General features: G+C 44.7%; 1 protein-coding gene across 6 annotated transcripts in view; it reads left to right on the plus strand.

Moving 5' to 3' along the window:
* Nucleotides 1-25,187, plus strand: part of FYCO1 (FYVE and coiled-coil domain autophagy adaptor 1) — an 82,127-nt gene that overhangs the window by 1,959 nt on the left and 54,981 nt on the right. For all 6 annotated transcript variants that reach the window (XM_036883329.2, XM_036883331.2, XM_036883333.2 and 3 more), the window contains exons 2-7: nt 7,879-8,035; nt 14,084-14,190; nt 15,705-15,830; nt 19,758-19,864; nt 21,288-21,431; nt 24,495-24,585. In XM_036883329.2, the coding sequence (XP_036739224.2) occupies nt 7,981-8,035; nt 14,084-14,190; nt 15,705-15,830; nt 19,758-19,864; nt 21,288-21,431; nt 24,495-24,585 (630 nt within the window). In that variant the 5' untranslated portion in view covers nt 7,879-7,980. The remainder of the gene's footprint in view (nt 1-7,878; nt 8,036-14,083; nt 14,191-15,704; nt 15,831-19,757; nt 19,865-21,287; nt 21,432-24,494; nt 24,586-25,187) is intronic.

Consider the following 25,187-nt stretch of genomic DNA (forward strand, 5'->3'; position numbering starts at 1 on the left):
TAATGTTGGTGACTCAAGACTAGAAAGTCTTGAAATATGAGGCAGAGGAAGTGTTTTGTCTAGCTATGGTCTCACTGTGAAAATCACTGGTAGGAACTCAGTTTGCAACCACATTCACTGGAGCAGCCCCAGACTCTCCAGTGAAGGTAAGGTTCATTAGCTGGTGTCTGTAAAACAGCCAGAGGCCACCTGTGAGCAGGGATGAGTGGAGTCTGGCTTTGTCAGTATCTGCTCCCGAGTGGCTGGATGTTATTGTCTTGTTCAAAAGATGAACAGTATTTTCTGTTTGTGACCTTAGTGCCAGTTGTTTCAAAAGCTCTTGACCGGTTGTAAGAGCCTCTGTTTGAACAACTAAATAAATCAGTAGGCTGTGTACTGAAATATTTCCATGGGTCTGTGTTCACCTTCTTGCTGTTTTTAGATGTGTCACTCTACTGTCCCCAGAAGAGATTCATCCTCAGAGTGCATGGACTCCATGGCTTTTAGAAGATGAGGGTGGCAGAGATGGGCTTGGTTGGGCAAGAGGCATTTTTCCCTTCTTCATCACATCAGACCCAGCCGGTCTGAAGGTTTTAGTGACCACTGGTGATCCTTCCTGTTCACAGAGGTCTTGGTGACATTTGAAAGATACCAAAGTGTGAGAATAACAATATCTTCCTGTTTCTAGTTGGGCCAGATCCAGTTTTCAGGGATGAGGATGTATACATCACTGTGGTTCTGAGGAAAGGCTTAAGGAGAATCTGTGGTCTGGTTATAGTACTGTGGCCCTGAAGCGGGTTCTGGGGCCCAAGGGAGGATTTGGCCAACTACCTCAGGAGCCTGGGGTACTGCACCCTTGGCCTGGGGCAGAAAACTAACTTAGGGGAGCCCTTGGAATCTAGAAGAAAAACCTGAAGCAAAAAAGCCTTCCAAGCAAGCCATTAGCAGGTAGAGTCTAAGCCACGAGGAGGATCCCTGTAAGAGGTCCACAGTGGGTTGCACAACTGAACCAGTGGTGGTCGTTTAACATGGAGCTACAAGGGAATTTCCTCAAGTTGAACCTGTAGCCCCAGGTTGCTTTTCCCAGGGCATCTGCAGACTTGGTCAGGAGCAGGGAGGGGGCCCTTAGAAGCCTCAGCCAAAGTTAGCCACTGAGAATGCTTCTTTTTCTGCCTCTCTACCTCATCCTTGAAGGAAGGTAAAAGGTAACCTTCCCACATTGTGCCTGAACACACACACACACACACTCACTCATGCATACATGCATGCACATACATGATAGGAAGAGGTCAGTAACTTCCCCAGAACAGTTATTTTTGTTAAAATTGCCTGAGAATACTTTGATGAGCTAAACCTAACAACCCAGTCACACACAGCATGATCTTTATCACATTATTCATTCCATACTAAGTAATGGAAATTTCACATGACTACTCTGATTGCAATATCCAAATAGGGCCCAAGTTGGCAAGACTTATCTACAATTGATAAAAGAGAAGACAGTTTTTTCTTGCCCATTGCCACAACTCCAGCTTCAGAGCCATCCTGGATCTACCTTGCCCCTCCTGTCTGCCAGCATGACCCACCCCCTGCCCCGTCTGCACCCAGGCTGCTCTAGTCACCCATATTGCACAGCAGGACTCAGATCTATCAGTACCTCCCATAACCTTGCAGTGTCCTGTTTGATGGCTCTAGATCCAACTTCCAGGACTGGAGAGAGGAAAGGGTCTGGCGGAGAGGAGTGGGGAAGTGGTGGTAGTCGTAGTGGTTACCATTGTTTCGGATAAGGTAAAGGAGGCATCTGGGTGAGGCTGCCGTGGGGTTGGAGCTGTGGGGTATACTGTCTCCTATAAACACACTTAACCCATCCAATCCCTAAACTGTTCCATCCATTCTGGGAAAAAATTCCATAACACTTTCAAAATTATGGTGATATAATGTATATAATTACATCTTGATTTTTAATGCATTATTTTAGTCCACATAAAGTAATTTATGCTCAATAAAGGAAAATTGAAAAATCAGAGAAATAGAATTTTTTGAAAATTTACTCACGTTTTCCACTATTGAGGGATAATTATGATTAGTTACATGTTGGTACATTTCCTAATACATTTCTGTACCAAAAGTTTGGTTTGTGGAGCAAGAGACTACGTGTTTGGTTTGTCTCATTCAACAAGCAATGTATTCGGGCTCTCCAACTGTCAGAATTGTGCTAGGTGCTAGGGAATAGTGAGATTCAGTTCATAACCATCGTTGGCTGGACTGACCCCCTTGACTCTCTCTGGTCAGGAGAATTGCCGGGGCATATGATTGTGGAGCTGTGCAGCTTTCCCCACCTTTGTGGGGTTTGTCCTCTGGGGGCAGGAGAAGATGGATGAGTTGAGTTCTCAAGTGTTTGTGCAGCTGTTCCAAAGACTGCCCAGATTGTCACATGTGCCACTGTGGTCTCCTGGATGTTTATTCTGGGCTTTCTAGCGGCAGGTCCTCGGCCCTGCAGCCTCAAGTATGTATGTGTGACTCCTTCTGGAGCAACTGAAAAAGAGCTTTCCCCAAGCCCAGAGGCCACACCTCACAGCCACAGATCCCTGCTCTCCTGGGTCCAGGCTGGAATCAGGACCAGGTTTGTGTGTGTTCCGGGAGGAGTGACCAAGAAACCTGGATTGTTGGTGGGGAGGGAGAGGTCAAAAGGAGATTCAAGAATTGATGGCAAAGTCATCCTTTTAAGAAAGAGAAGATTGCGAGCAAGAGGGAGTGTTTGGAAAAGATGTCAGGCATTCAGTTGGTCAACACTTTAATTATAGGTCTAAGGGGGTGATTCACCTAATGAGCCTTTGTTCATCTGTGCTGAGATGTCTGCTTGTGACTGGCCTCTCACAACTCCTGAGCACTCTCCTGGCCAGACTCCTGAAGCTCTGGGTGAGGGTAGCCTGCCTGCCCCCCGACAACTTCAGCACTGAACCAGCAGGACCACTAGGCCTTCAAAGCTTCAGGTACCAACCAAGTGCCCCCGCTTAACGTAGATGGTAACTAGGTAGATGCTGTTGGGCGTGCTGAGCCAGGCCGAGGCAGTGGACTCTAACAAAGAGGCTTTCTGCTTTTGACTGATCTTAAGCATCCTTGTCAACATTCTTCCTTGGTAAGGACAGAATTTACAACTGGAATGCTCCACCTTGTTTGGGAGTTGGGGAGGAGCCCAACAGGATGATGGTGACCCCTCTGGGTCAGTTCTTAGCTTTAGTGTTAGGTGCAAGTGTGAACACGTTTGAAGGCGGGGCAGAGTTGTCTTCCACACCCCAAACCTCCTCCTCCCCATCCTGTTTGGATCCTTCTTTCCTACTGTGGCTACTCAAAGGCTGTATTGCTTCTGCCTAAGCCAGTTCTGGGCAGCATGAATATTAGTCATCAGCATCATAGTGTAAATAAGTTCATGAGTCAGTCAGTGTCTTCATATCTTAATTTGGAACTAAACTGCTCTCTCTATATTTGAAGGCACTTAGGGCAGCTGGGCAGGTATAGGAGGAATTTGGAGGTCAGGGAAGGTCTTTTAACCTCTAAAGTAATACCAAGGTTGTGACTAGGAACTCAGGCAATGGTCCCATGTAATAAGTTTGAATTTTAAAATTGTATCTAGTCCCTTTTCCTCTTTTTCATTGGATGTTTTCAAACATTCTGGATAAGCTTAAGCCTGATTTTGAATTGTTGGCAAGAGTTCCCCCGAATTTTATAAGATGAATTTCTCTGGTATTTGAAAGAGTTTGCCAGAGATAGTCATGCAGGTTTTTACTGTCATGCAGCAAGGAGTGTAGGTTCATGGAGGTGATTTGTACTTTAGGGGCCTTGCAAGGCAAGGAGTTCCAGAGTTCTTCTCCTGGTGTTGAAGCAGCCATGACCATGCAGTGTGGATGGAAGCTCTGAGTGTCTTCTGAGTTAGGAGAGCAGTTTACTAATGGGTTATGGAGGTCCGGATAGGGCTGGTTCATGCCAGAAGTCTGCTATTGTGATATAAGAAATATATATTTTGTTCTTGACCCTGGTTCCTGGTCCAGAGTTTCTGAAACCCCTGGAATTTCTTGAGTGATAGTAGTGTCTTTTGTTATTCATAACATGCCCCATTCAACCAGACCTAGATTTGTGCTAATAAGATGACACTTGGTGGGCCTAGCTGCTGGCTGGGGGCTGGTTGCCAGGGAAACCAACCTTATAAGTAGAGGGTTGGAACTTTGAGCCCCAGCTCCAGACTTCTTCAGGAGTGGAGAGGGACTTAAGGTGGAGCTAATCGCCACTGGCCAGTGATTTGATTGGTCATGCCTGTGTAATGAAACCTCCATGAAAACCCCTAAGTGGCAGAGTGCTGAGAACTGGGTTGGTGAATACATCAGGCTTCTCAGGGTTCCTGAGGAAGCTCCAGCATCCCCAGACACCACCCCAACTCTATGCACGTCTCCCATTTGGCTCTTCCCAAATTGTATCCTTTAAAATAAACTGGTAATGATACAGGGTTTCCCCAGGTTTTGTGAGCCATTCTAGCAAATTATTGAACCTGAGGAGGGGATTGGAGCAACCCCTGATTTACGGCCAGTTGGTCAGAAGTACGGGTATTAGCCTGGGACTTGCAGCTGCTGTCTGAAGATGCAGCAGTCTTGTGGGTTGAGCCCTTACCTGTGGGATTTGCACAAACTCCAGGTAGTTAGCGTTAGAATTGAATCGAATTGAAGGAAACCCCGCTAGTGTCAGAACTGGTTATTGATGTGGGAAAAAGCCACCATTTGGTTTCTGAAGTGTTGTGAGTGAAAAATAGGTCATCCCTCAACCACAGAGCAAACATCTAGGGATACAAGGAAGCTGCCCCTGGTGTGGAGAGTGCCCCATTCTGTGTCTTTTGATGGTTAGTGATGACCTCAGACCAAGGAAGAGGGAGGGCAGAATGCCACAGGTCATCCTTTCCAAATCCATGAAAATTGTGTCACTCCACTCATGATCTTCCAAGTCTGACTTTCTGGAACCCTGTGAGTTGGGGACCCACAGCTATGGTGGGGAAGCCCCTGGTGACACCCACAGGCCCCACAACCGGTTTCTTTACCCTAGCTCATTACCTTGATGGTGACACAGGCCTTTTGGAAAATCAGCTTGTGTTATCAGCAGTTGGACACAGCTTACCCTGTGACCTGGGAACGTGGCCTCAGCTGCAAGTAGCCCAGGGTCAGGCAGAGAAGGCCTCCTGGGCTTGGGGAGGTACAGGACAGCTGCACCGAAGAGCCAACAAGTCTTGAAGGAGCACTTTTCTGTCTGCTCAGGAGGTGGCAAGATGCCAGTTTGGTTTGCAGACATTGTTACCTTCGTACCAGGCTCCAAAGGGGGTTGGTTTCCAGGAAATCTACCCGGTTATATAGTTCATGTCCTGGCTGGAGCCTGGATGAGTTAACTCAGCATCTGTTGTTATCGCTTCCTTGCCAAGCTCAACCCTCTCCCATGTGCACTCCCACCCCGTAGCTGAAGTATACACACAGACCCAGTGGGCTTCATTTGAGGACTAATGGCATATTAGTCATCTTCTTCTGAGATTATTTCTTCCAGAAGCTGCAAGGCCTTGTGTTGACCATTCAAATAAGAGAAAGGCTAATAGAAAACAGCCTTTCTGTTTGTTGTGCTGTCCACCCTGGTGCCCTTTCTCCTTTGGGCCTCTTTGAAGACCTCCTGTTCATTTTTCAGGCCTGGCCCACCTCAGTTGCCACCAGAGTGTCTGCCACCCTATCCCTTCCCAGGCGGAATGAATTTTCCCTTCCTCAGGTTCTATTGCATCTGTCTAAATTCATCATAGTGCTGCTTGCTTGTTGCAATATAATTTACACTATGTGAGTTCTGTCAAATACATATATTTATCAACTATATACAGTATGTAACCACCACCATAATCAAGACACAGGACCGAATTGCCCCCCTTCCAGGTTTCTGCATACTCCTTTGGAGTCAGACCCTTTCTTCACCCCTAGTGCCCGGCAATCACGGATCTGATTTCTCCCATGTTTTGCGTTTACAAGAATATCATGCAAACGGGATGGCTAAAGTTTATAGCCTTTTCAGGCTGCTTTCTGTCACTCAGCATAAAGCATTTGTTGTGTGTATCCATAGTTATTCCTTTTCATTGCTGAGTACCTCTAATTTTTTATCCATATCTCTAAATGGGATTCTCTACCATATCAAGCTATCTGGATATTTCTGTCTGTCTCCAGCTGGTCCCTGCTCATGCTCTGTGCTCAGAAGGCAACCTGGAGAGACACCCAGAGATAGGCAGGCTGGCTTCTTGTGTAATCACCCTCAGTGTAGTGTCTGTAATGGGCAGGATCCCAGCACTTGTTGGGGAACTTTGGTAGGTTCTCTGTGGATCCCCTAACTCTCCAGGGCCTCCTGTGGGCCTTTGTTTCCACTGAGTCCAGGTGGCACTGGCTAGTTCAAAACAGACCCGGGCCCCTGTGTCCTGTGACAAGCCCCCCCTGCCGCAGGTGCATGCTGGAATGCTCACCTAAGTATTTGGAGGAACTTGTGGATCTATTCTAGGATCTCCTTGCACTGACTCCTGGGGCAGTAAGGGGAGGACGGTGGTGGGACAGTGAGGACAGCATGTGTCAGAGACACGTAGGATGGTGCACACGACTTAGGAGACGCTGGACTTCAGGGTGTTCCTAGAAGCCAGTGGAAGTGGTTGGTCATTTGCTGTAGTGACAGTGGTTCAGCTGTAAATCTACAGGGTTTGAGATCAGACTGACTGATATTCAAATCAGTTACACTCTTTACTGGCCTATGGATTTTACAAGTTATAAGATCCCCTTTGTGAGAAAAAAACCAGTTTCTTCTTTGTGCATTATCCATTCCACTAAGGTGACTGGGAGAATTAAAATGGCCACTTGTGCAAAGCACCTGGCAGGGCCCAGCACACAGTAGGCCCTCATTTAGTGGTGGCCACTCCTGCAGCCACCTCTAGTCTTGCTATCTGCTTTTGCCAGCAAACATTACATAACTTTGCATTGGACGTCTAAGAAAAGAATGCCGTGTTCTGGAAGGACGCAACAGTGTCCCGATGCATATCCAGACTTCTTTGCAGTGATATCCATATCTCCTCATCTTTGTTGGTCTTCTACCACTACTGTGTCCTTAAATCATTTTAGCAGCTGCTCAAGAAGGGCTGGTAACTCGGGACTCACCAGCCACAGCAGTACTGTAACCGAGCTTAAAATAGATACGTGTCCCTTGACTAGACCGAGGACTGCACAGGCTCCTAATGGCAGCCCAGGCAGTGTCTGCACACCCAGGCTGAGCTGGACTCCGGGCAGCTGGGGCTGCAGACCTCCCCACAAGGGAGCCACTTCCCCACGAGGCAAGCCTGGCGTTCCTTCGTCCAGAAGCCCAGAGTGTCCTCAGCCTCTTGCCCCCACCGCTGCGTGACCATTCCTCGGAGAAAGCAAGCCTGGGGAGGATGTGGGGCGGCATGGGGGGATGGGTCTGGTGGTGGCTGGCACCTTAGGCTTAGCAGGCCATCTGAATGTGGGCCGGACTAGTTCTGGCCTTGCTATAAGGGAGGAAAGGGTGTCCCAGGGAGGTGTTTTTTAAGGTAGAGAGAGGCAATATCCTGTCTCATCTAAAAAGGTGGAATATGGAGGGGAGTTCAGAAAGAACAAGCCATACTGTTTGGCTGATCTTGTTTCTTTTTAAGGCCCAGACTGGGTCATCGTGTCAGAATGTATGTCAGAAGCCAACCAGAGAATGCCCTCAGAGAAGGCCCACACAGAAAGGTCAAGACCTTCCTGCTGAGGGAAGACACGCAGCTGAGGCGCCTTTGCGCCAAAGCAGGGTCCTTTTGCTACCGCCTTTACATTGTGTCTGTGATCCCTTCCTCCACAGCTTCTCCCACTCCCGCGCCCGTGCAGCCAAGGGGTCTGACCTCTGTTGACCGGACCAGGCAGGAGGCATACAGCTGAGAAAGGCGGCCTGCGGCCAGTCGCCATGGCTTCCTCCGGCGCAGAGAGCCAGCTCCAGAGAATCATCCGAGATCTGCAAGGTACAGGCCGCAGGGCCTACCGGCTTTGGTGGCAAGGGAGCTGTGGCTGTGCCTTTGTAGTTACCAGTCAAACTTCAGTCAGTCCTTTCATCTTTGTCACGCTGGGAGTGATTGGAGCCCTCAGGACACATTATACTGAAATATTTGGGGCTCAGATGCCCACCCTGTGTAAGGCTGGGAGAGCTTGCCTGTCCCTCCTCCCAGGGCCCTGTAGCGACAGTTTGTAAACAGAATCAAATACCTCTGCCTGGGTCTGGGTCTGCTTCCAGTTCCTATGTGAATCTGTGTTCTCAGGCTCCCTTTTAGTGGCTGCCTGACTCACGAGCCTCTGGCTGTGGTGGGAACTGGCACATTTGTGAGGAATATCCTCCCTCCCTCTGAGCGGAAAGAGCAGAGTCCCCTCACTCTTGCTCTGCTGTCCCACCTAGTCCTAAGCGGACTGCCGACCTGCCGCCTGTAGACACTCTCATTCTGGGCCTGCTGCCTCCCGGGCTTGCTGAGCTCCACGTTCCCCCAGTGAGAGAGACGACCAGTAGTTGTCGGCTCACTGGAGGAAGGCGAGCCAGGGGAAGGGGCATGTGCGGAGGGGTGGGCTCAAGAGGACCGGACTTCTTCCTCTGCTGGCTGCAGAGTCTGACGCCTGAGTTCACCCTTACAGGTGGTGTCCCAAAGGGCAGAAGTTTGGCAAGTTTTCTGTCCCCCACAGATCACCAGCGCTGGTCTTGTCAGCCCCTTTAGAGCAACAGCACGTTTGCTCCAACACACTCTGAAGCTGACCACTTCTCCATGTTAAGGAGACCACAGTGACATTCTTGTGACTGAAGCCGCAGCGTCCTCACATCTCAGACACAGCAATCACCCACTGCAGTCTCATACCCAACTAGTGGAGGCCACGATACAGCCCTCATTCTGAAGGTCAACAGTCCATGAGATAAAAACCACTTTCTCAGGCTTATTCTTTTTTTTTTTTTTTATTTTTTATTTTTTATTGAAGGGTAGTTGACACACAGTATTACATTACATTAGTTTCAGGTGTACAACACAGTGATTCAACATTTATATACATGATAATTCTAGGTACCAGCTATCACCATACCAAGTTGTTACAATATTTTGACTATATTCCTTATGCTATACATTACATCCCGGTTACTTATTTATTTTACAATTGGAAGTGTGTACTTTTTTTTGGTTGTTGTTGTTAGGGCATCTCTCATATTTATTGATCAAATGGTTGTTAACAACAATAAAATTCTGTATAGGGGAGTCAATGCTCAATGCACAATCATTAATCCACCCCAAGCCTAATTTTCGTCAGTCTCCAATCTTCTGAAGCATAACGAACAAGTTCTTACATGGAGAACAAATTCTTACATAGTGAATAAGTTACATGGTGAACAGTACAAGGGCAGTCATCACAGAAACTTTTGGTTTTGCTCATGCATTATGAACTATAAACAGTCAGTTCAAATATGAATACACATTTGATTTTTATACTTGATTTATATGTGGATACCACATTTCTCTCTTTATTATTTTTAATAAAATGCTGAAGTGGTAGGTAGATACAACATAAAGGTAGAAAACATAGTTTAGTGTTGTAAGAGAGCAAATGTAGATGATCAGGTGTGTGCCTGTAGACTATGTGTTAATCCAAGCTAGACAAGGGCAATAAAACATCCACATATGCAGAAGATTTCTCTCAGAACAGGGAGGGTGAGGTTCTAAGCCTCACCTCTGTTGATCCCCAATTTCTCACCTGATGACCCCCCTGCGACTGTGCCTGTCTTAGGTTGTTCCTCCCCTGAGGAATCTTACCCGTCTCTGGCTAACCAGTCATCTTCCGGGGCCATACAGGGAAATGTTAAGTTGGTAAGTGAGAGAGAAGCCTTATTGTTTGAAATGGTTAGCTTTTTATTTCTTTGCATATTTATGCCCTGTGGCTTCTATGCCCAGCATTTGTCTTGAGGTATCTTTACCACTTGGAGGAGTTATGATACTCGGTAAATTTGATATGAGGCACGAATTCTATTTAAGAATTCGTTGTAATTAGGAAGGAAGAAGAAAAGCTATAGAAGTAGCAGGCGGGAGAAAACATGGGAAGATTGATTATTTCTTTGACATATCTTCTTGTAGAGTAACTTCAGCATGTATAAATTTTAAGCTACTACTTAAATTGCGCACACACATTAACATAATAGGAGTATAGTTACATAACCAAAGCATACCTGTAATTACCAGCCATCTCCAGTGAAACCAAGAAAACCAGTTAGGCACCCTAGGCATTTGTGAAAACTTATCAATGATATGATGGTTATTATCTAACTGAATTTGAATAGTTTGAGAAAAATCAGACAAATTAAAACAACCCATTCCTGGGCACTGTTCACATCCCATATGTTCTTTTAACAGTAAATAGTCTGTAGTTGTAAGATTTTGGAGCGCTACAATTTGCACTTCTCCTAATTCTTGGTTGAGTTCCAACAGTATAGATCCAGTCAAATTTGTTGTTTTACTGTATGCACAGGCCAGCTTAGATATCTCCTTCATTCCCATGGCAAGTCCAGGAGCTGGTGGGATGAGTGCATCTACAGCTGTAGCAGTGCGTGGATCTTTGTTGGGGTTTTTTGATGATCATCTTCTGGCATGAGTCTTCCCGAGAGTGTTGATGTTGGAAGTTCTCTTTCATATCGTATCTTAGTTCATTTTCGGGGTAGCCAAATTAGGCTTTGATCCTCTGTATAAACACAAACAGACCCTTTGCCTACACTTTTATATGTCCTTTATATCATTGTGTAGAACTCATTAGAGGTCACCACATAGGAACTGCATTTTTTTTTTTTAATCATTAATCTACACTTAAATGACGAATACTTTGTTTACTAGGCTCTCCCCTATACCAGGTCCCCCCTATATACTCCTTTACAGTCACTGTCCATCAGCATAGCAACCTGTTGTAGAATCACTACTTGTCTTCTCTGTGTTGTACAGCCCTCCCCTTTCTCCCACCCCGCTATGGATGCTAATCTTAATACCCCCCTATTTCTCCCCCCCTTATCCCTCCCTACCCACCCATCCTCCCCAGTCCCTTTCCCTTTGGTACCTGTTAGTCCATTCTTGAGTTCTGTGATTCTGCTGCTGTTTTGTTCCTTCAGTTTTTCCTTTGTTCTTATATTCCACAGATGAGTGAAATCATTTGGTATTTCTCTTTCTCTGCTTGGCTTGTTTCACTGAGCAAAATACCCTCCAGCTCCATCCATGTTGCTGCAAATGGTTGGATTTGCCCTTTTCTTATGGCTGAGTAGTATTCCATTGTGTATATGTACCACATCTTCTTTATCCATTCATCTATCGATGGACATTTAGGTTGCTTCCAATTCTTGGCTATTGTAAATAGTGCTGCGATAAACATAGGGGTGTGCACTGATCTTTCTCATACTTGATTGCTGCATTCTTAGGGTAAATTCCTAGGAGTGCAATTCCTGGGTCAAATGGTAGGTCTGTTTTGAGCATTTTGATGTACCTCCATACTGCTTTCCACAATGGTTGAACAAGTTTACATTCCCACCAGCAGTGTAGGAGGGTTCCCCTTTCTCCACAGCCTCGCCAACATTTGTTGTTGTTTGTCTTTTGGATGGCAGTCAGGCTTATTCTTTATATAACATTTTGGGCCTCTAATAGTTAATAATCACATGGCATTTCACGTGTGCCAGGCACTGTTCTACACAATGTCTTATGATTAATAACTTAATGAGCCCTCACGTTTGCTTCTGTGATGTAGGAACCATTATTATTTCCATCTTGCAGCTGCAGAAATAGGCACAGAGAGGTTAGGTGACACTTGCCTAAGGTCACACATCCCAGCTGGGCAGATCCTAGGTTTGCACACACACCTGGTGTTAGGGGTCTGTGCCCTTAACCACACCAGTCTCCTTCCAGCGAAAATATTAGTTGCCTTTTAAAAAAAATCTATGCATGCGCACACACATGTGTGCACACACACGCACACAGAGGCAGAGAAGGTAAAACAACAAGCCCTGCAAATCTATTTTACCACTGGCCTTGAGAGATTTCTCCACAAAGTAGGCGATCTTCTCCATGTTTTAGTCTCTAGTTCTCAAGGATAACTTTTGGAACCCAGAGGGATAACTTTGGGAGGTGAGAGAGGACACCCTGTAGAGCTCCTGATCCAGGGAGGAGGACAGGCATTGGCCTCTGTCCAGTTGCCCCTTGCCATGTCCTGGCTGCATCTTATTATCTCCGACATCCCAAGGCCATGTCAGTGTCCCATACCCAGCCTACAAAGTGCTGTGGTGGGGATTCTTAAAAGATACCACTTTCTCAAGACCGTTTCTTTTCATCTGTTGGTAAATGTCTTAGTAAGTATACCACACATGCACAGCTTCTACCCTGAGAGGGCGCATCCTTACTGTGGAGTCATTGTGCAGTCCCAGCCTTCACACCTCTGCAGGGCAGCCTTCTCATCCTCCGAGTGACAGCAGTCACGAGGGCTTTGGAGTCAGGCAGGGTCCAGGTCAGCTCCTGGCTCTGCCTTTGAACCCTGGAAGATGCTGGACAATTCCCTTCATCTTTCCAAGGGACAATTGCTGCCTTCGTATGCTAGGGAGGCTTGATACTAACACCCACTTCTCAAGATTGTTGGCAGAGCAAATACATAATTCAGAAGCAAATACGTAATTAAGATTATTCATAAGTAATGCATTTGGATTATCAGAGATTAGGGCTGAAAACCTCGTATTTCATATCCAAGGCCCCTTCTTGCAAAATTTCAGGAGTTCCCAGATGAGGTCATGAGCATGAACCCAGCCTAAGGAGGAGGAAGGCTGTGTGTCTTTCCCAGTCCCTGGCCCCCCGCTTTCAAGGCCAGCCACAGCACACACTTCTGATAGGGTGCAGCAGGACAACAATCACTTGCAACAGTCAATCCCAAGAACCTGTCTTCCCCATTTGCTGATATTTTGCTGGGGGTCAGTGTTAATTAAATTTTAGCAGCTATAGCTTAGCTTTAGTTGTGGGCAGGTCTGTTTTCTAACTGTGTTGCTTGGGAGCAGGGCCTAGGTTTTGTCTAGCACCCCAACCCTCTCATCTGGGGACATTTTTCCCTGTATTCAAACAAAACCCAGCTTCTCACAGTGCTCCTGTCCCACAGCAGAGACTGTGAGAATCAAAGGTAGTTTTCCTCTTTTCTCCATAGGCAGGTAAATTATCTTAGAAGTTAAGAGGTGGGTTCTGGAGCCAGAAAGCCCTTGAGAAAACAGGTTCTTGTTTCAGCTCTGCTGTTGGCCACTTGTGATCTTCAGCCAAGTGCTCTGACCTCCCCATGAGTCCTCACCTGTAAAATGGGGATGGTATTATCAGTCTTTATCAATTCTAGATCATACTTACTTTTTTTCACATTTCAACAGCTCTGAAATTGGGATCATCTTAAAATCAATTGCACCTTAGATTTGTTGCACTAAAGCAGTTTCTGCCTTGCAGTGCTGTATTACTTGAGAAGGACACACCAAGGTCTGGCCCCTACTAGACAATCACTTAACAGAAGCAGGACCTGTCATCATTCTCGGGAATGTTGTCATTGCTATTATCTGCACATTCTGAGTCTTCCTGAAGCCTGGACTTACCTATACTGAGCAGTAGGGTTATAGTGAAGAAAAACAAGAAACATGATTGGAATGAAGGGCAGATCTTCCTGGATGTCACTGTCAGGGGACTGCTGAGTGACTCATCTGCACAGCAAGCACTGGCTGCCCAAATACCGCATGCCAATTATGAGGCCTATGTGGTGTCCCTGCAAAGAAGACCAGGAACTCTGCCCAGTCAGTGAGTTGTTGTAAAGTGTCTGTGGGCTCCCAGGACATCTTCACGTCTTCTGACTTGGCATTGCATCCCAAGGATGTTTACATACCACTTTACCTTTCTGAGGTGCTCCGCCATTATTAACCACTTAGTCCTCATGCTTCCTGGGGCTGTTCTCTCTCTGAGGTCAGTCTCCATCTGGTTACATGTTCCTGTTTGTTGTCTTAAAAGATGCTGTGACAGAACTAAGCAAAGAATTTAAGGAAACAGGGGAACCCATCACAGATGACAGCACCAGCTTGCATAAGTTTTCTTATAAACTTGAATATCTCCTGCAAGTAAGTGAGTCCTGTAATTTGTTGATTTCTACTCTATTGTCTCGTTTTCCTCTTGGGTGACTCACTAGCATTCAGGCTGTGGTTCAGAAAGTTCAGTGGAGACATAAGGCACTCCTGATTGGACTGAAGGCCAGAGTAGTCCCCAGCAAGAGCTTGAGCCTCCAGGTTAGATCCTCTTGGGAATAAGAATATTGTCCTTTAGGATGATTTTGGGAATTAAGAACATTCTTCAGGGATTTAGGTCAGTTTCAGGGACTTAAGGCAGTTCACTAGGTCACTGTAGAGCAAGGATCTTAACTTTGGGGCAGTCAACTACCCCTCAGAGAGTCCAGTGAAAGCTATGGAATCTCTCATCAAACAGACATGCATATTCACCCAGTCACACATTTTCCAGGAGTGTGTGTACTCTCTGAAGCCTTGCTGCTTAAAGCATGGTCCCTACCCCTGCAGCTTCAGCATCACTGGGCAGGGAAGAAATGTATTCTTCCCACCCTGACCTGCTGAATCAGGATCTGAGGCCAGCGCAGGTAGTTTTCTTTTAGCACATTCACAGTATAATGCCTATTATGTCTACTTGGTTCAAGAAGCATGAATCTAGAGAACTCTACAGATGTGGAAAAATACAGGCAACTACAGTAGGCAGGACAGAAGTGGACCAAAATTGTTCACAGAAGTTATCTTAGGATGGTGGTATTAGGTGTTAGAATTTTTTCTTTTCTATTTTTTTTAAATCTGGATTTCCTAAATATATGTATATCTAATATAATCAGAAAAAGTTCTAGAAAATGTTATCTTGTAGAAAGATACGCCTCTCATTTTGAATACCAGAAGTTTGTAATATCCCAACCCACCAAAGCAGGTAGGATGAGAGGTGCTGAAGGAGACGCCCCTGCTGTGTTGAAGGACTTGCTTTTGCATGCCTTTTCAACTGGTTGTCTGTTTTACATTGTGAAAATATTTATGGGCCTTTTTTTTTTTCTTCCAATGAGCCCATTTTGATTTTGGATTTGAAATGACTCATGGCTTACATTTATTTGAATGTATCACATGTGTACTAAAACAGTACTGAAATTTAAGTTGAGGACATGTGATGAAGTGTCACTAACTCACTTCCCTGAGTGGAGACATAGTTAACATTCTGCATGCTGCCCATATGACTTTTTACTTATATTTCTCTATCATGTGTGAATAGCAACTTTGGTGGTCTTCTACCCAAGTCTATGCAAAGAGATCCCTTCAAGGGATAATCTTTTTATGGGGTGTTATTCCTGAATCCCACTAGTCGTGTGACCTTGAGCCAGTTACTTAACCTCTCAGTTAAGTATTTGAGAGGTTTCATCATCTGTGTATTTGAGATTAAAACACCCTAATTTGACAATAAATAAAAATAATGCCAGTAAAGGGCCTTGCCAGTGCCAGGCAACTAAAAAGCTATTGTCATTACTTACCATTTAAATGGTAGGATAAACAGCAGTGGGTTTGGGCCTCTTCTCTCTGTCTGTTTCCCTGCTCAGTTTGATCAGAAAGAGAAGGCCACCCTCCTGGGCAACAGGAAGGACTACTGGGATTACTTCTGCGCTTGCCTGGCCAAGGTGAAAGGAGCCAATGACGGGATCCGGTTCGTCAAGTCTATTTCAGAGGTAAGCAGAGCAGCCAAGGCCTCCCATCTTCTGTTTGCCTGCCTTAAGCGTCTCTTGCAGAGACCTTTGCTGCAGATAGCCAAGGAAGAAGTGGGGGTTTACAGGTGGTAAAGAAGTCAATCTAGTCCCAGTATAGTCAGTGCCCACTGTTAGCTCAGGGAAGCCACCTAAGTGAGCATTTACCAAGCCACGAAGTCGCTCAGTCTGACTCTGTTAGATCACACCTACATGTTCCCTAACAAGGCAGGCTGTTCACACTGTGGTCTGCTCATGGTGCCCCTCAGAGGTGTACAGCACAGGATGCCTCCACATTTTGGAAAAAAATCCATTTCTTAGATAAAATTCTTAGTTTGCTAGGCTCTTTTCCCTGCAATTTGCCCAGGAAACTTAGATTTAAAGTGAAGAGAGTGATGTGAGATCTCAAGAGATTTCTTAAAATGCTGGTATGCTAAGCAACTTCCCACATTCAGTTCTCAGCCCTCAAGAGCAGAATGCCATGGCTTTGCTGTTTTACAGAACTCCAAAACAGCAATCTCTCTCTCTCTCTCTCTCTCTCTCTCTCTTTCTCTCTCTCTCTTTCTCCCTCCCTCTCCCTCCCCCCATGTTTCTCCCTCTCTTTCCCTCCCTCTCCCTGATCCCTAATGAAAATCTCTCTCCATCTCTTTCATCAGCCTAATCCGTCTGGAAGTGAAGAACTTTGTACATTAGGGAGCCAGTAAACCCCTAGATATGGGGCAGAAAACCTAAAGGGTTTTCTACATTTCATCTTTCTTTTCAGTATCTTATAGTAAGTTTAAAGTCACTTGAAAGTCAATACGCATGCTCCTTTCCTTGCCTCCCACAAAGGTCATAGAGTCAGGTGCTCTGGGAAGATCTCTTCTTTGACCATGCCAGCTGGAGCCCCATGGGTTTCTTCTTATAGAAGATGACTGTGTTAGATATGCTGACAAGGAGGGCCAAGCATTTTCTACCAGCTGCACTTCTAACATTAGAGAATATGAGGAAAGATCCTGGCTCTGCAGAGTTTCTCTAACATGTAAAATTTCTTTAACGTCCATGTAGTGCAGCAGGTCTTATGAGCTCTTGCCTGGTGGGACACTCAGGTCTATGATGTAGAGCAGTGTTTTAATGCATCATAAATCAGGAGAGGGTTCTCACTGTCACCTTCCTCTCCTTAAATCTAGGAGTTCTCATTGTCACTCTCCTATCTTCTACATTGCAGAGCAACTAAAGCCATCGACTCTATGACTTTGGACAGCTGAAGTCTTGAGATAAATTTAGTTTAATACTCATTCCCCAGGGTTGCAAAACACTTAACTCTCCTTTTTGGCTAGTGTCTTCTTTTGTCATAATGCACAAACCTTTAGACAATCCAAGGCCAAAGAAATTGACTTCTAGAAGCAAAAGCATTCCCTAGTTGTACAGATGTTACTGGTTTCTCAGTGGCTGGCATGGGCTCTGATTCCCAAGTGGTCCAGTTGTGTCATCTCTGTTGAAGACTCTGCTCTCTGGGGCATCATTGGGTGGAATGGCTTGGAATGTCACTAGGCCAGTAGGCTGCTGGATACTCGGATTAACTTTAATAATCAAGTGCTGTCCAGGCCAGTAAACCAAAGGGTAAAAGTTAATGGACAAGAAGCACAGTTGGGCCCCTCAGGCGTCTTTGGGGTCGGAGGCAGCCATGCAGGCTAAGATAGTCTGAGCCTCTAATCAGCTACCTCCAGAGGTTCAGCCATGGACTCAGCCGTGACTGCGTGTGTTTCACCATGATGAACAGGGTCAGAACCAGGGTTCAGCTGGGCTTCAGGCTGCTGGCACAGTGTCCTGTTTTCGAGCAGACTTGCTGTCCTTGCTGCTGGTGCAGCTTCTCAGTGTAGTGCATGAGTTTTGAGAAGATGCTAAAAAATTAAGAAATTAGGTAATGAAAGCAGAGCCATGATCTCAAAAACTAATAAAGCTGGGCAGTATTTTCATTTGCAGTACAAAGAAACTATTGTTCTCTTACTCAAAGGATATTTTTAAATACCTTTAAAATAAACAGCTCCCTTTACATATATATATATAATCAATTCAGTTACTAGGCCTGATTAAAAACACAGCCTCAAATCTTTGCCATTAAAAAGGTTTTAATGTTCTAAATACTGTTACAATGACCATTTTGCTACTAAGACAAGCCCCTCCCTTGGGAGCTTACAGACACGGGCTGTTACTAGATTCTGTGGGGCCTGTGTGGGGGCATGTGTTTGTATGACTGACACACTTCACAATGCCTTGCTCAGCTGTTCTGGGCTGCCCGAATCTCCTGGTTATCACTACTAAACACTGTTCTCACCGAACCTATCAACAGTAAAAGCATTTGGACACAAGGATGTCATCAAGATTCTCCCTGGGCATCTCTCGTGACTAACTATCTACAGACATGCCATGGTGGTTTCTATAAAGCCAGTGAATCAAGCTGCCACCTATCTTCATTTTCAGGCATCCAGACTATGCCACAGACCCACAAAACACACATACAGAAATGTCTTACGTCCTTTGTAGTTCATGAGGTTTCACACCCTTTTATTTTTTAAAACTACATACTATGGTATCATTTCCTTGAGTCAGCAATAAGAGAACATGTAGCTGTGAGCTAAAAGGTGCTACTTACCAGGATGTTTACACCAGCATTAATATGCCAATGCTTGGGGTTGTACCACATACTTACTGTCTCAGTCCAGTGCCAGGATTGGTTTCTTAGTAGTATAGGTGTTAGGACCATCTTTTGGTAAAACCACTGCTCACCCTGCCCCCCACCACCAACTTTAACATTTCTGACCTTTGAAGGGATAGGGAAGATATGACTCAAAGCCAGAGCCTCACAGAATTGGGTGCATGGGGTAGGTTGAGAGGTTTGGAATCCCTGCCTACTTATACTGAGCTTTTGGGACTGAAACATCAGGAATGAATCCTAATTTGCAGCCTGGTCCCAAGTGTCTTCTGTGGCTGTCCCCTTTATTCCATCCATCTTGGCGGCTGTGTGCTCACAGCTGGCAGAGCTCTTCTGTGGCAGCCTCATGGCAGAATCTCTGATCAGCATACCCCACCTCCCTCACAACAAGCTTTCAGAAACTCTTTAGAAGCCATGTTTTGCTCTGTGGGGAAAGGTTTTGAACGCAGGCCTGTACCTAGATCCTTCTGTGTTGTCCACCTCAGACTTCCTGTAACAGAGCCAGGCCCAGTTTTTTGCTTCTTCAATGTGACTGGGCCACTTAAAGACATCCATGCTCCCCCCGCCAGGCACCTTCTGTCTAAGTGCAGTGCGTTGGCATATCTTAAACACATCCAACCAGGAAAGCATTGACAGATTCGTGGATCTTACTGGTGGTTTCATGAGGACACAGAGAAGGCAACTACCCACCCACCAAACCTCCTTCGCAGCCCCCTTCCTGAAGGGCTCCAGCCAAGGCCTGTAGGCCTCTTTCCCTGCACCTCTAAACCAAAACATTAGCCAAACCAAGACCACTCTCACTTCAGTTTATTTCTGGTGTGAGAAGCCCTTCATTTGCATCCACATTGTAGTCTAAATATTCCAAGTTAAATCAAACAGTTCCATTTCTGACTCCAAACCTAGATGTCCTGATGGAGCAGACAAGGGCAAATGACATTCTTGTAGCATGCACTGATGTTTGAGAGCCTCTCATAAGTATATCTTCCACACGTTTGCTGGAGTCTGCAGATTATCCACAGATGCAGGCCGGCAGGCATCCACCCACTTCAGGCCTCACTCTCCCGAGGTGATGTTATTGAATGTTTTGTGACCTTTGAGGAACGTGAGTGAGGCTGATGTGCAGGGTAGAACTGAGTAACATTTTCATCCAGTTTCTGTTTTTCACAAGCCACCCATGAAGCCAAGTCTATTGTTGCTATGTAATGTACTCTTTCCAGCTCCGGACATCCCTGGGAAAAGGGCGAGCATTTATCCGCTACTCCCTGGTGCACCAGCGCTTGGCAGACACCTTACAGCAGTGCTTCCTGAACGCCAGAGTGACCAGGTAACTACGTGGCAGTGCTGGGTGTGCACTTGTGCTCAGAACAGACTGATGTGCGCTCGTTGGTAACAGTGCTGGCTGCAGCAGCAGTGCCGTTGCGTCACATGCAAAGCCCTTCACCATCTGTCATCCTCTGCCCTCCCACAGCAGCCCCGGATGCGTGGGGGGATGTTTACAGGCGAGGAAAATGAGGCCCCAAGAGCTAAGCGCCCTTCTCTAGGCCCCGCCAATGCCGAGCCATAGAGCTGGAGCTGGGATCCAGCTCTCTTAACTCTTTTCCCTAGTGGATGGCATGTCCTCGGTGCTGGTGGACGGACCCCACTGGCCACCCTGGAGCTTTGGCCTCTCACAGAATCACCTGTGGGGTTTTGAGCACCACTGCACCTGAAGCCTCCCCTGAGACTGGGTCAGCACCTGCTGGGTGTGTCTGGGCTTTCTAGACACTGTGAAGGTGACCAGGTGGGGAGCTGCCATGGGCCAGCGTTGTCTGTGGGGTCAGCCTTTGTGCTGCCAGGCTGAGATGGGAGGAGGAGGGAGAGAGACAGGATTGAACATGTAAATGGGGTGAGGGTGTCAGATTAGGAGCTGCAGATCTGCTGCCTCCCAGCTGGATCTTTGGGTTGCCCAGCACCCCCTTTCCAGCTCTGTCACACCTCTCCCTAGCAAGTGTTCTTCCAGTTAATCAAAGAAATCACTTCCAAATCTAACTGTTGGGCTAAAAATATTTTGTTTCATTTTGTCACCTTTAAGATTGATTTTCATAAAGATGTATCTCTCTCAAGTGTGCTAAGCTTTGTGAATTCAGGTGAGTTGATAACCTTAACATATTTAATTTGAAGGTTATTGTGTTCTAGATGTTGGGTGAGACCCGTCCCAACAGCTTGACTTCCAGAGTATCTCAGTCACAGGCGTTGGCCAAGGAGCTCTTTAAACTCATCAGTGTTGTATTGTTCAATATTTAGCATGAAGTGAGACATCCAGCACCTCAAAGTGCAGAGTTGTTTTTGGCTTTTAAATGATTGTTTGAACAAAGATTAACAGTAAGTTCAGTGTCCTGTATTGAGTACTCCAGAAGAAATAGAAGATGAGGTTATCTTACAAAAAGGAAGTATTCTTTCCCTGCAACTGCCCTTTCTTGGCAGTAATTGGGATTTAAGGTTTCTCCTATCCTTTCTGGGAAATAGATATGATATAAATAATAAAGAATAAGTACCTAGTTTATTTCAGTAATTCCCTTGAAGCTTATTTGAGTTATGTGCTGCTACAGTGAAAATCAAATTGGTGTGTTTGTCTGTCTGAATTTAATTAATTTTGTAACCTGCGTTAAAATTTGACAAGGCAGAACCATACTGGGAGGACTGACTAACCTCATTCTTTCTTGTCTATATTACTTCTGTAACTGATACCTTGTCATGTTTCCCTACAGTGACTGGTACTATGCAAGAAGCCCCTTTCTGAAGCCAAAGCTGAGCTCTGACATTGTGGGCCAACTCTATGAACTGACGGACGTTCAGTTTGACCTGGCATCAAGAGGCTATGACTTGGATGCTGCCTGGCCAGCATTTGCCAGGTATTTTGGAAAACTGCTTGGTTTAAAAGGCAGGGAGAAGAGTTGTTTGAAGCCTTGAAGATTGCCACCAGTCTAATACAAGCAATTTTGTTTGCTCAGTAAATCACATAAAGCTTTGCGACTCATGCCTGCTAATTTTACAGCCTTTGTTGAATCATGACTTGCGATAATACCTGAAGGCTCCAACCTTAGACTAATCTAATGGGCCAGATGGTAGGAGTCAGTGGAGATGCATATACAAAACCCAAGGGGTTTAAATGTGTTCAGGGATTCTTTGGCATGGGAGTCAAGGGGGCGTGAGGGGTGGGGAGAACAGGTGGGCTTTTCCCCCATTTGTGTTCTTACAGGGTCACCATGGAGGCCCTTCAGGCAATACCAAGGAAGTGAAAGCTGCAGCTTCTCCACGGAGGGACTGCTGGGAACGTTGCCACACTTGCCTTCCTTATAGCAGTATGGCACTCACATCCTGCTGAATCCTCACAGCCACACCAGGAGGGAGATGCTGAAGGGGCGGGCACAGAGAGTGGAGGGACTTTCTGAAGTCACACAGCTGGCAGGCAGCAGGGCCAGGGCACCAGTCTCGGAGAAACTCAAGTCCAGCATTCTTTGTTTTGCTTTCTGTTAATAAGGTTTTTTGAATTCAAGTTTTCATATTTTTATTAGGAAATGCTTCCTATGTAAAGTACTGAATGTAATGATACCCATGTGCCAAATGCCAGGATTTAGTAGCTGTCATTTTGCCATATTTACTTCACATGTACTTTCTAAAACTTTAAAATTTTGGTATCATTTCAGAATTATAGGAATGTCACAAAAATAGTAAGAGTACTCATTTATCCTTCACTTTGGTTCCCCAGTTATCAATATTTTGCTACAAATGTTTTAACCATATAGGTTTATTTTCTAAGCTGTTCGAATATGTTACAGACTTGCTTCCCCTTTACTCCTAAGTACTTCACTGTGGTTTCTCTAAAATCAAGGATATCTTCTTATATAACCTCAGTACAGTTATTAAAATCAGGAAATAACATTGATACAATCCTGCTATCTAATTTACAGGCCTTATTCAAATTTGAAGAATTATCTCAATAGTATCTTTTATAATCCAAGATCCAGTCCAGGATCACGCATGGTTAATTGTCATGTCTCTCATTCTCTTCAATTTGGAACAATTTCTCAAGAAGTCTTTGTCTTTCATAGTATAGACATTTCTGAAAAGTACAGGCCAGTTATTTTGTAAAATGTACTGTAATTTGAGTTTGTCTAGTTTGCCTTATTATCAGGTTCAGGTGAAGCATTTTTGGCAGGAACACCACAGATGTGTGTCTGCAACACCCTATGGCCACAGACACAGGATGTTGATCTGTTTAATTATGAGTAAGGTTAAGGTTAACCATAATCATTTGGTTAAGGTAGTGTTCGCCAGGTTGTTCCTAAAGTTAGTGTCCTTTTGTAAGTAGTATGTAACTTGTGGGAAGATATTTGAAGATTAGATTATTATCCTGTTTCTTTTAAATCTCTCACCTGTTAGTTTTAGCATCCATTAATACTTCTTTCCTGAATCAATTATTGTCATGGGTACCAGATTTTTCTGACAAGATTTTTTCTTTTTTCCCCATTTATTTATTCACTTATTTATTCCTTATATCAGTATGACTCATGGAGTCTATTTTATTCAATGGGTTATATTCTGTCACTGTAGTTACTTATTTTGAAGCATAAATTGTTCCATATTTAGCCAGTGGGAGCCCCTTCAAGCTAGTTCTTGTGGGGTTTTTTGTTGATGTTATATCTGATACTTTTTTTTTAAGAAATAAGATACTATAAGTCCAAATAAAGCCCCACCTGACTACCATCCTTTCCCCCTTTCTCTCTTTCTAGAAGTAATACAACCTTCTAGCTTATAAATGTCATTCCAAAATATTTTCAGGTTTTACTACATGTATCGATAAATTTATTTATTTATATATACTTTTATTTTGTATATATTTTTTAAATTCTGCATACATTGAATCATGAGATAAACAACCATTTGCAACTTCCTTTTTCATTCTACATTGTTTAAGAATTTTTATGTGACTTTACACATCAAGTTCTGTAGATGAAGAGTAAGGGTCATCAAACTTCTGTCCACAGGGCAGTGTATCCCACAGTCCCACAGTCCCACATTCGTTTACATATTGTCTATGGCTGCTTTCATACTACAGAAGCACAGTTGAGTTGTTGTGACAGAGACAATAATGCTTCCAAACCCAACATATTTACTGTCTGGCCTGTTACAAAAAACAGATTGAAAAACCATGGTATAGAGTATTCTGTTTGTGCCAGTAAATCAGTTTATCTGTTTCTCTACCAATATAAAGCCAGTCTGGTTCTACTTTTCCACCATTATAGCACTGCCCAGAGCATTCCTATGCACCTCCTTGTGTATACCTGTTGTGTCCTCAGGGTAGATACTGAGAAATGGAATTGTTGGGTTGTGGAAACTAACAAGTTTTAAAATTTAATAATTAGATTATGAAGAAGATTCTGGTTAAGCAAAAATGTGTTTAATTTGCTATGTTCCCACCAAATGAGAATTATCATGCAAGTCTTTGTGTTTCTAGGCTAGTGCAGTCAAGTAGAACATTCTGCAATGAAGAAAAAGTTCTCTATCTACACTGTCCAATGTAGTTACATGAACTAGAAGCAGCTATAAAGTGGTGACCATGAGCTTTAAGCACAGTGAGACCTTTATTTAACAGATTGCTGCTTTTTCCTACAAACAATGGCAGGCACCAAAGGTTCAAGGAAAATTTAAACCAAAAATGGGAAAATACTGTGTTCTTAGTTCTTTTTTGGCAGTGGGGGAAAAACCATCATATTTAAACTTTAGCAGTGGAGTCCACCTGCTACAGACCAACATAAATGTGCTCTTTGGTGGAAACTATTGGGTTTTGCTTTCTTACAGTCTTTCTGGAAGGGCATTGCCCCCTACTACCACCTGGTTGCCTAGTAACAACCAAGGCCTCCGTGTGTGTGTTCCTGCTCTGATACAGTTGTATCTGTTGTTTGGCCCCACAGGAGGACAGTGGCCGCTGGCTCTTCTGCTTACATGTGGAAACCCCCGAGCCGAAGCTCCAGCATGAGCAGTTTAGTGAGCAGCTATCTGCAGGTAATGCCAGAAAGGCAGAAGGTTTCCTCTCTGTAGTGTCAACTAGAGTATGTCCTGCCCTTCACAGCTCAGAGTGATATTCACAAACACCTGTTGTTCCCACCAGAGCAATACAAACACTCAGTTATACCCACTATTTCTTCGAGGCCAGGTTTTTATAACCAAATCAAATTTTTGCCACTTGTCAGCTGTGTGATCCTGGAAAGATGGTTTACCCTCTCGAAGCTTCAGCTCTCACCCATAAACAGGGATCATAAAATCATTCTCTCTCATAAGATGTTTGTGGGCATTGCATGAGGAAGCACATGTGCCGTGCCAAAGGGCTTGACACAGGTAAGTGCTCAGTAAATGTTAGTGGGTAGGGTTAGTTTTGTTCATTTTGTTAGAAATGTAAATGTATCATAGCTGTATATGGTTTTAGGGGAAAGAACACTGAAATTAATCAGCAAAAACAAAATAAAAATAATTTAAGAAGCATTAAGAGTAGAGGTTAGACTTTTACCCTGTTTTGTGGTGTAAGGAGTTGTGGGTATGATGCCATGGGTGAACAGAAGTTTAAATATAACCTAATTTATCTAAGAGGCAACATCCATTATGTTAAT

Source organism: Manis pentadactyla, chromosome 1, assembly GCF_030020395.1.
Source record: "Manis pentadactyla isolate mManPen7 chromosome 1, mManPen7.hap1, whole genome shotgun sequence".
Taxonomy (NCBI): domain Eukaryota; kingdom Metazoa; phylum Chordata; class Mammalia; order Pholidota; family Manidae; genus Manis; species Manis pentadactyla.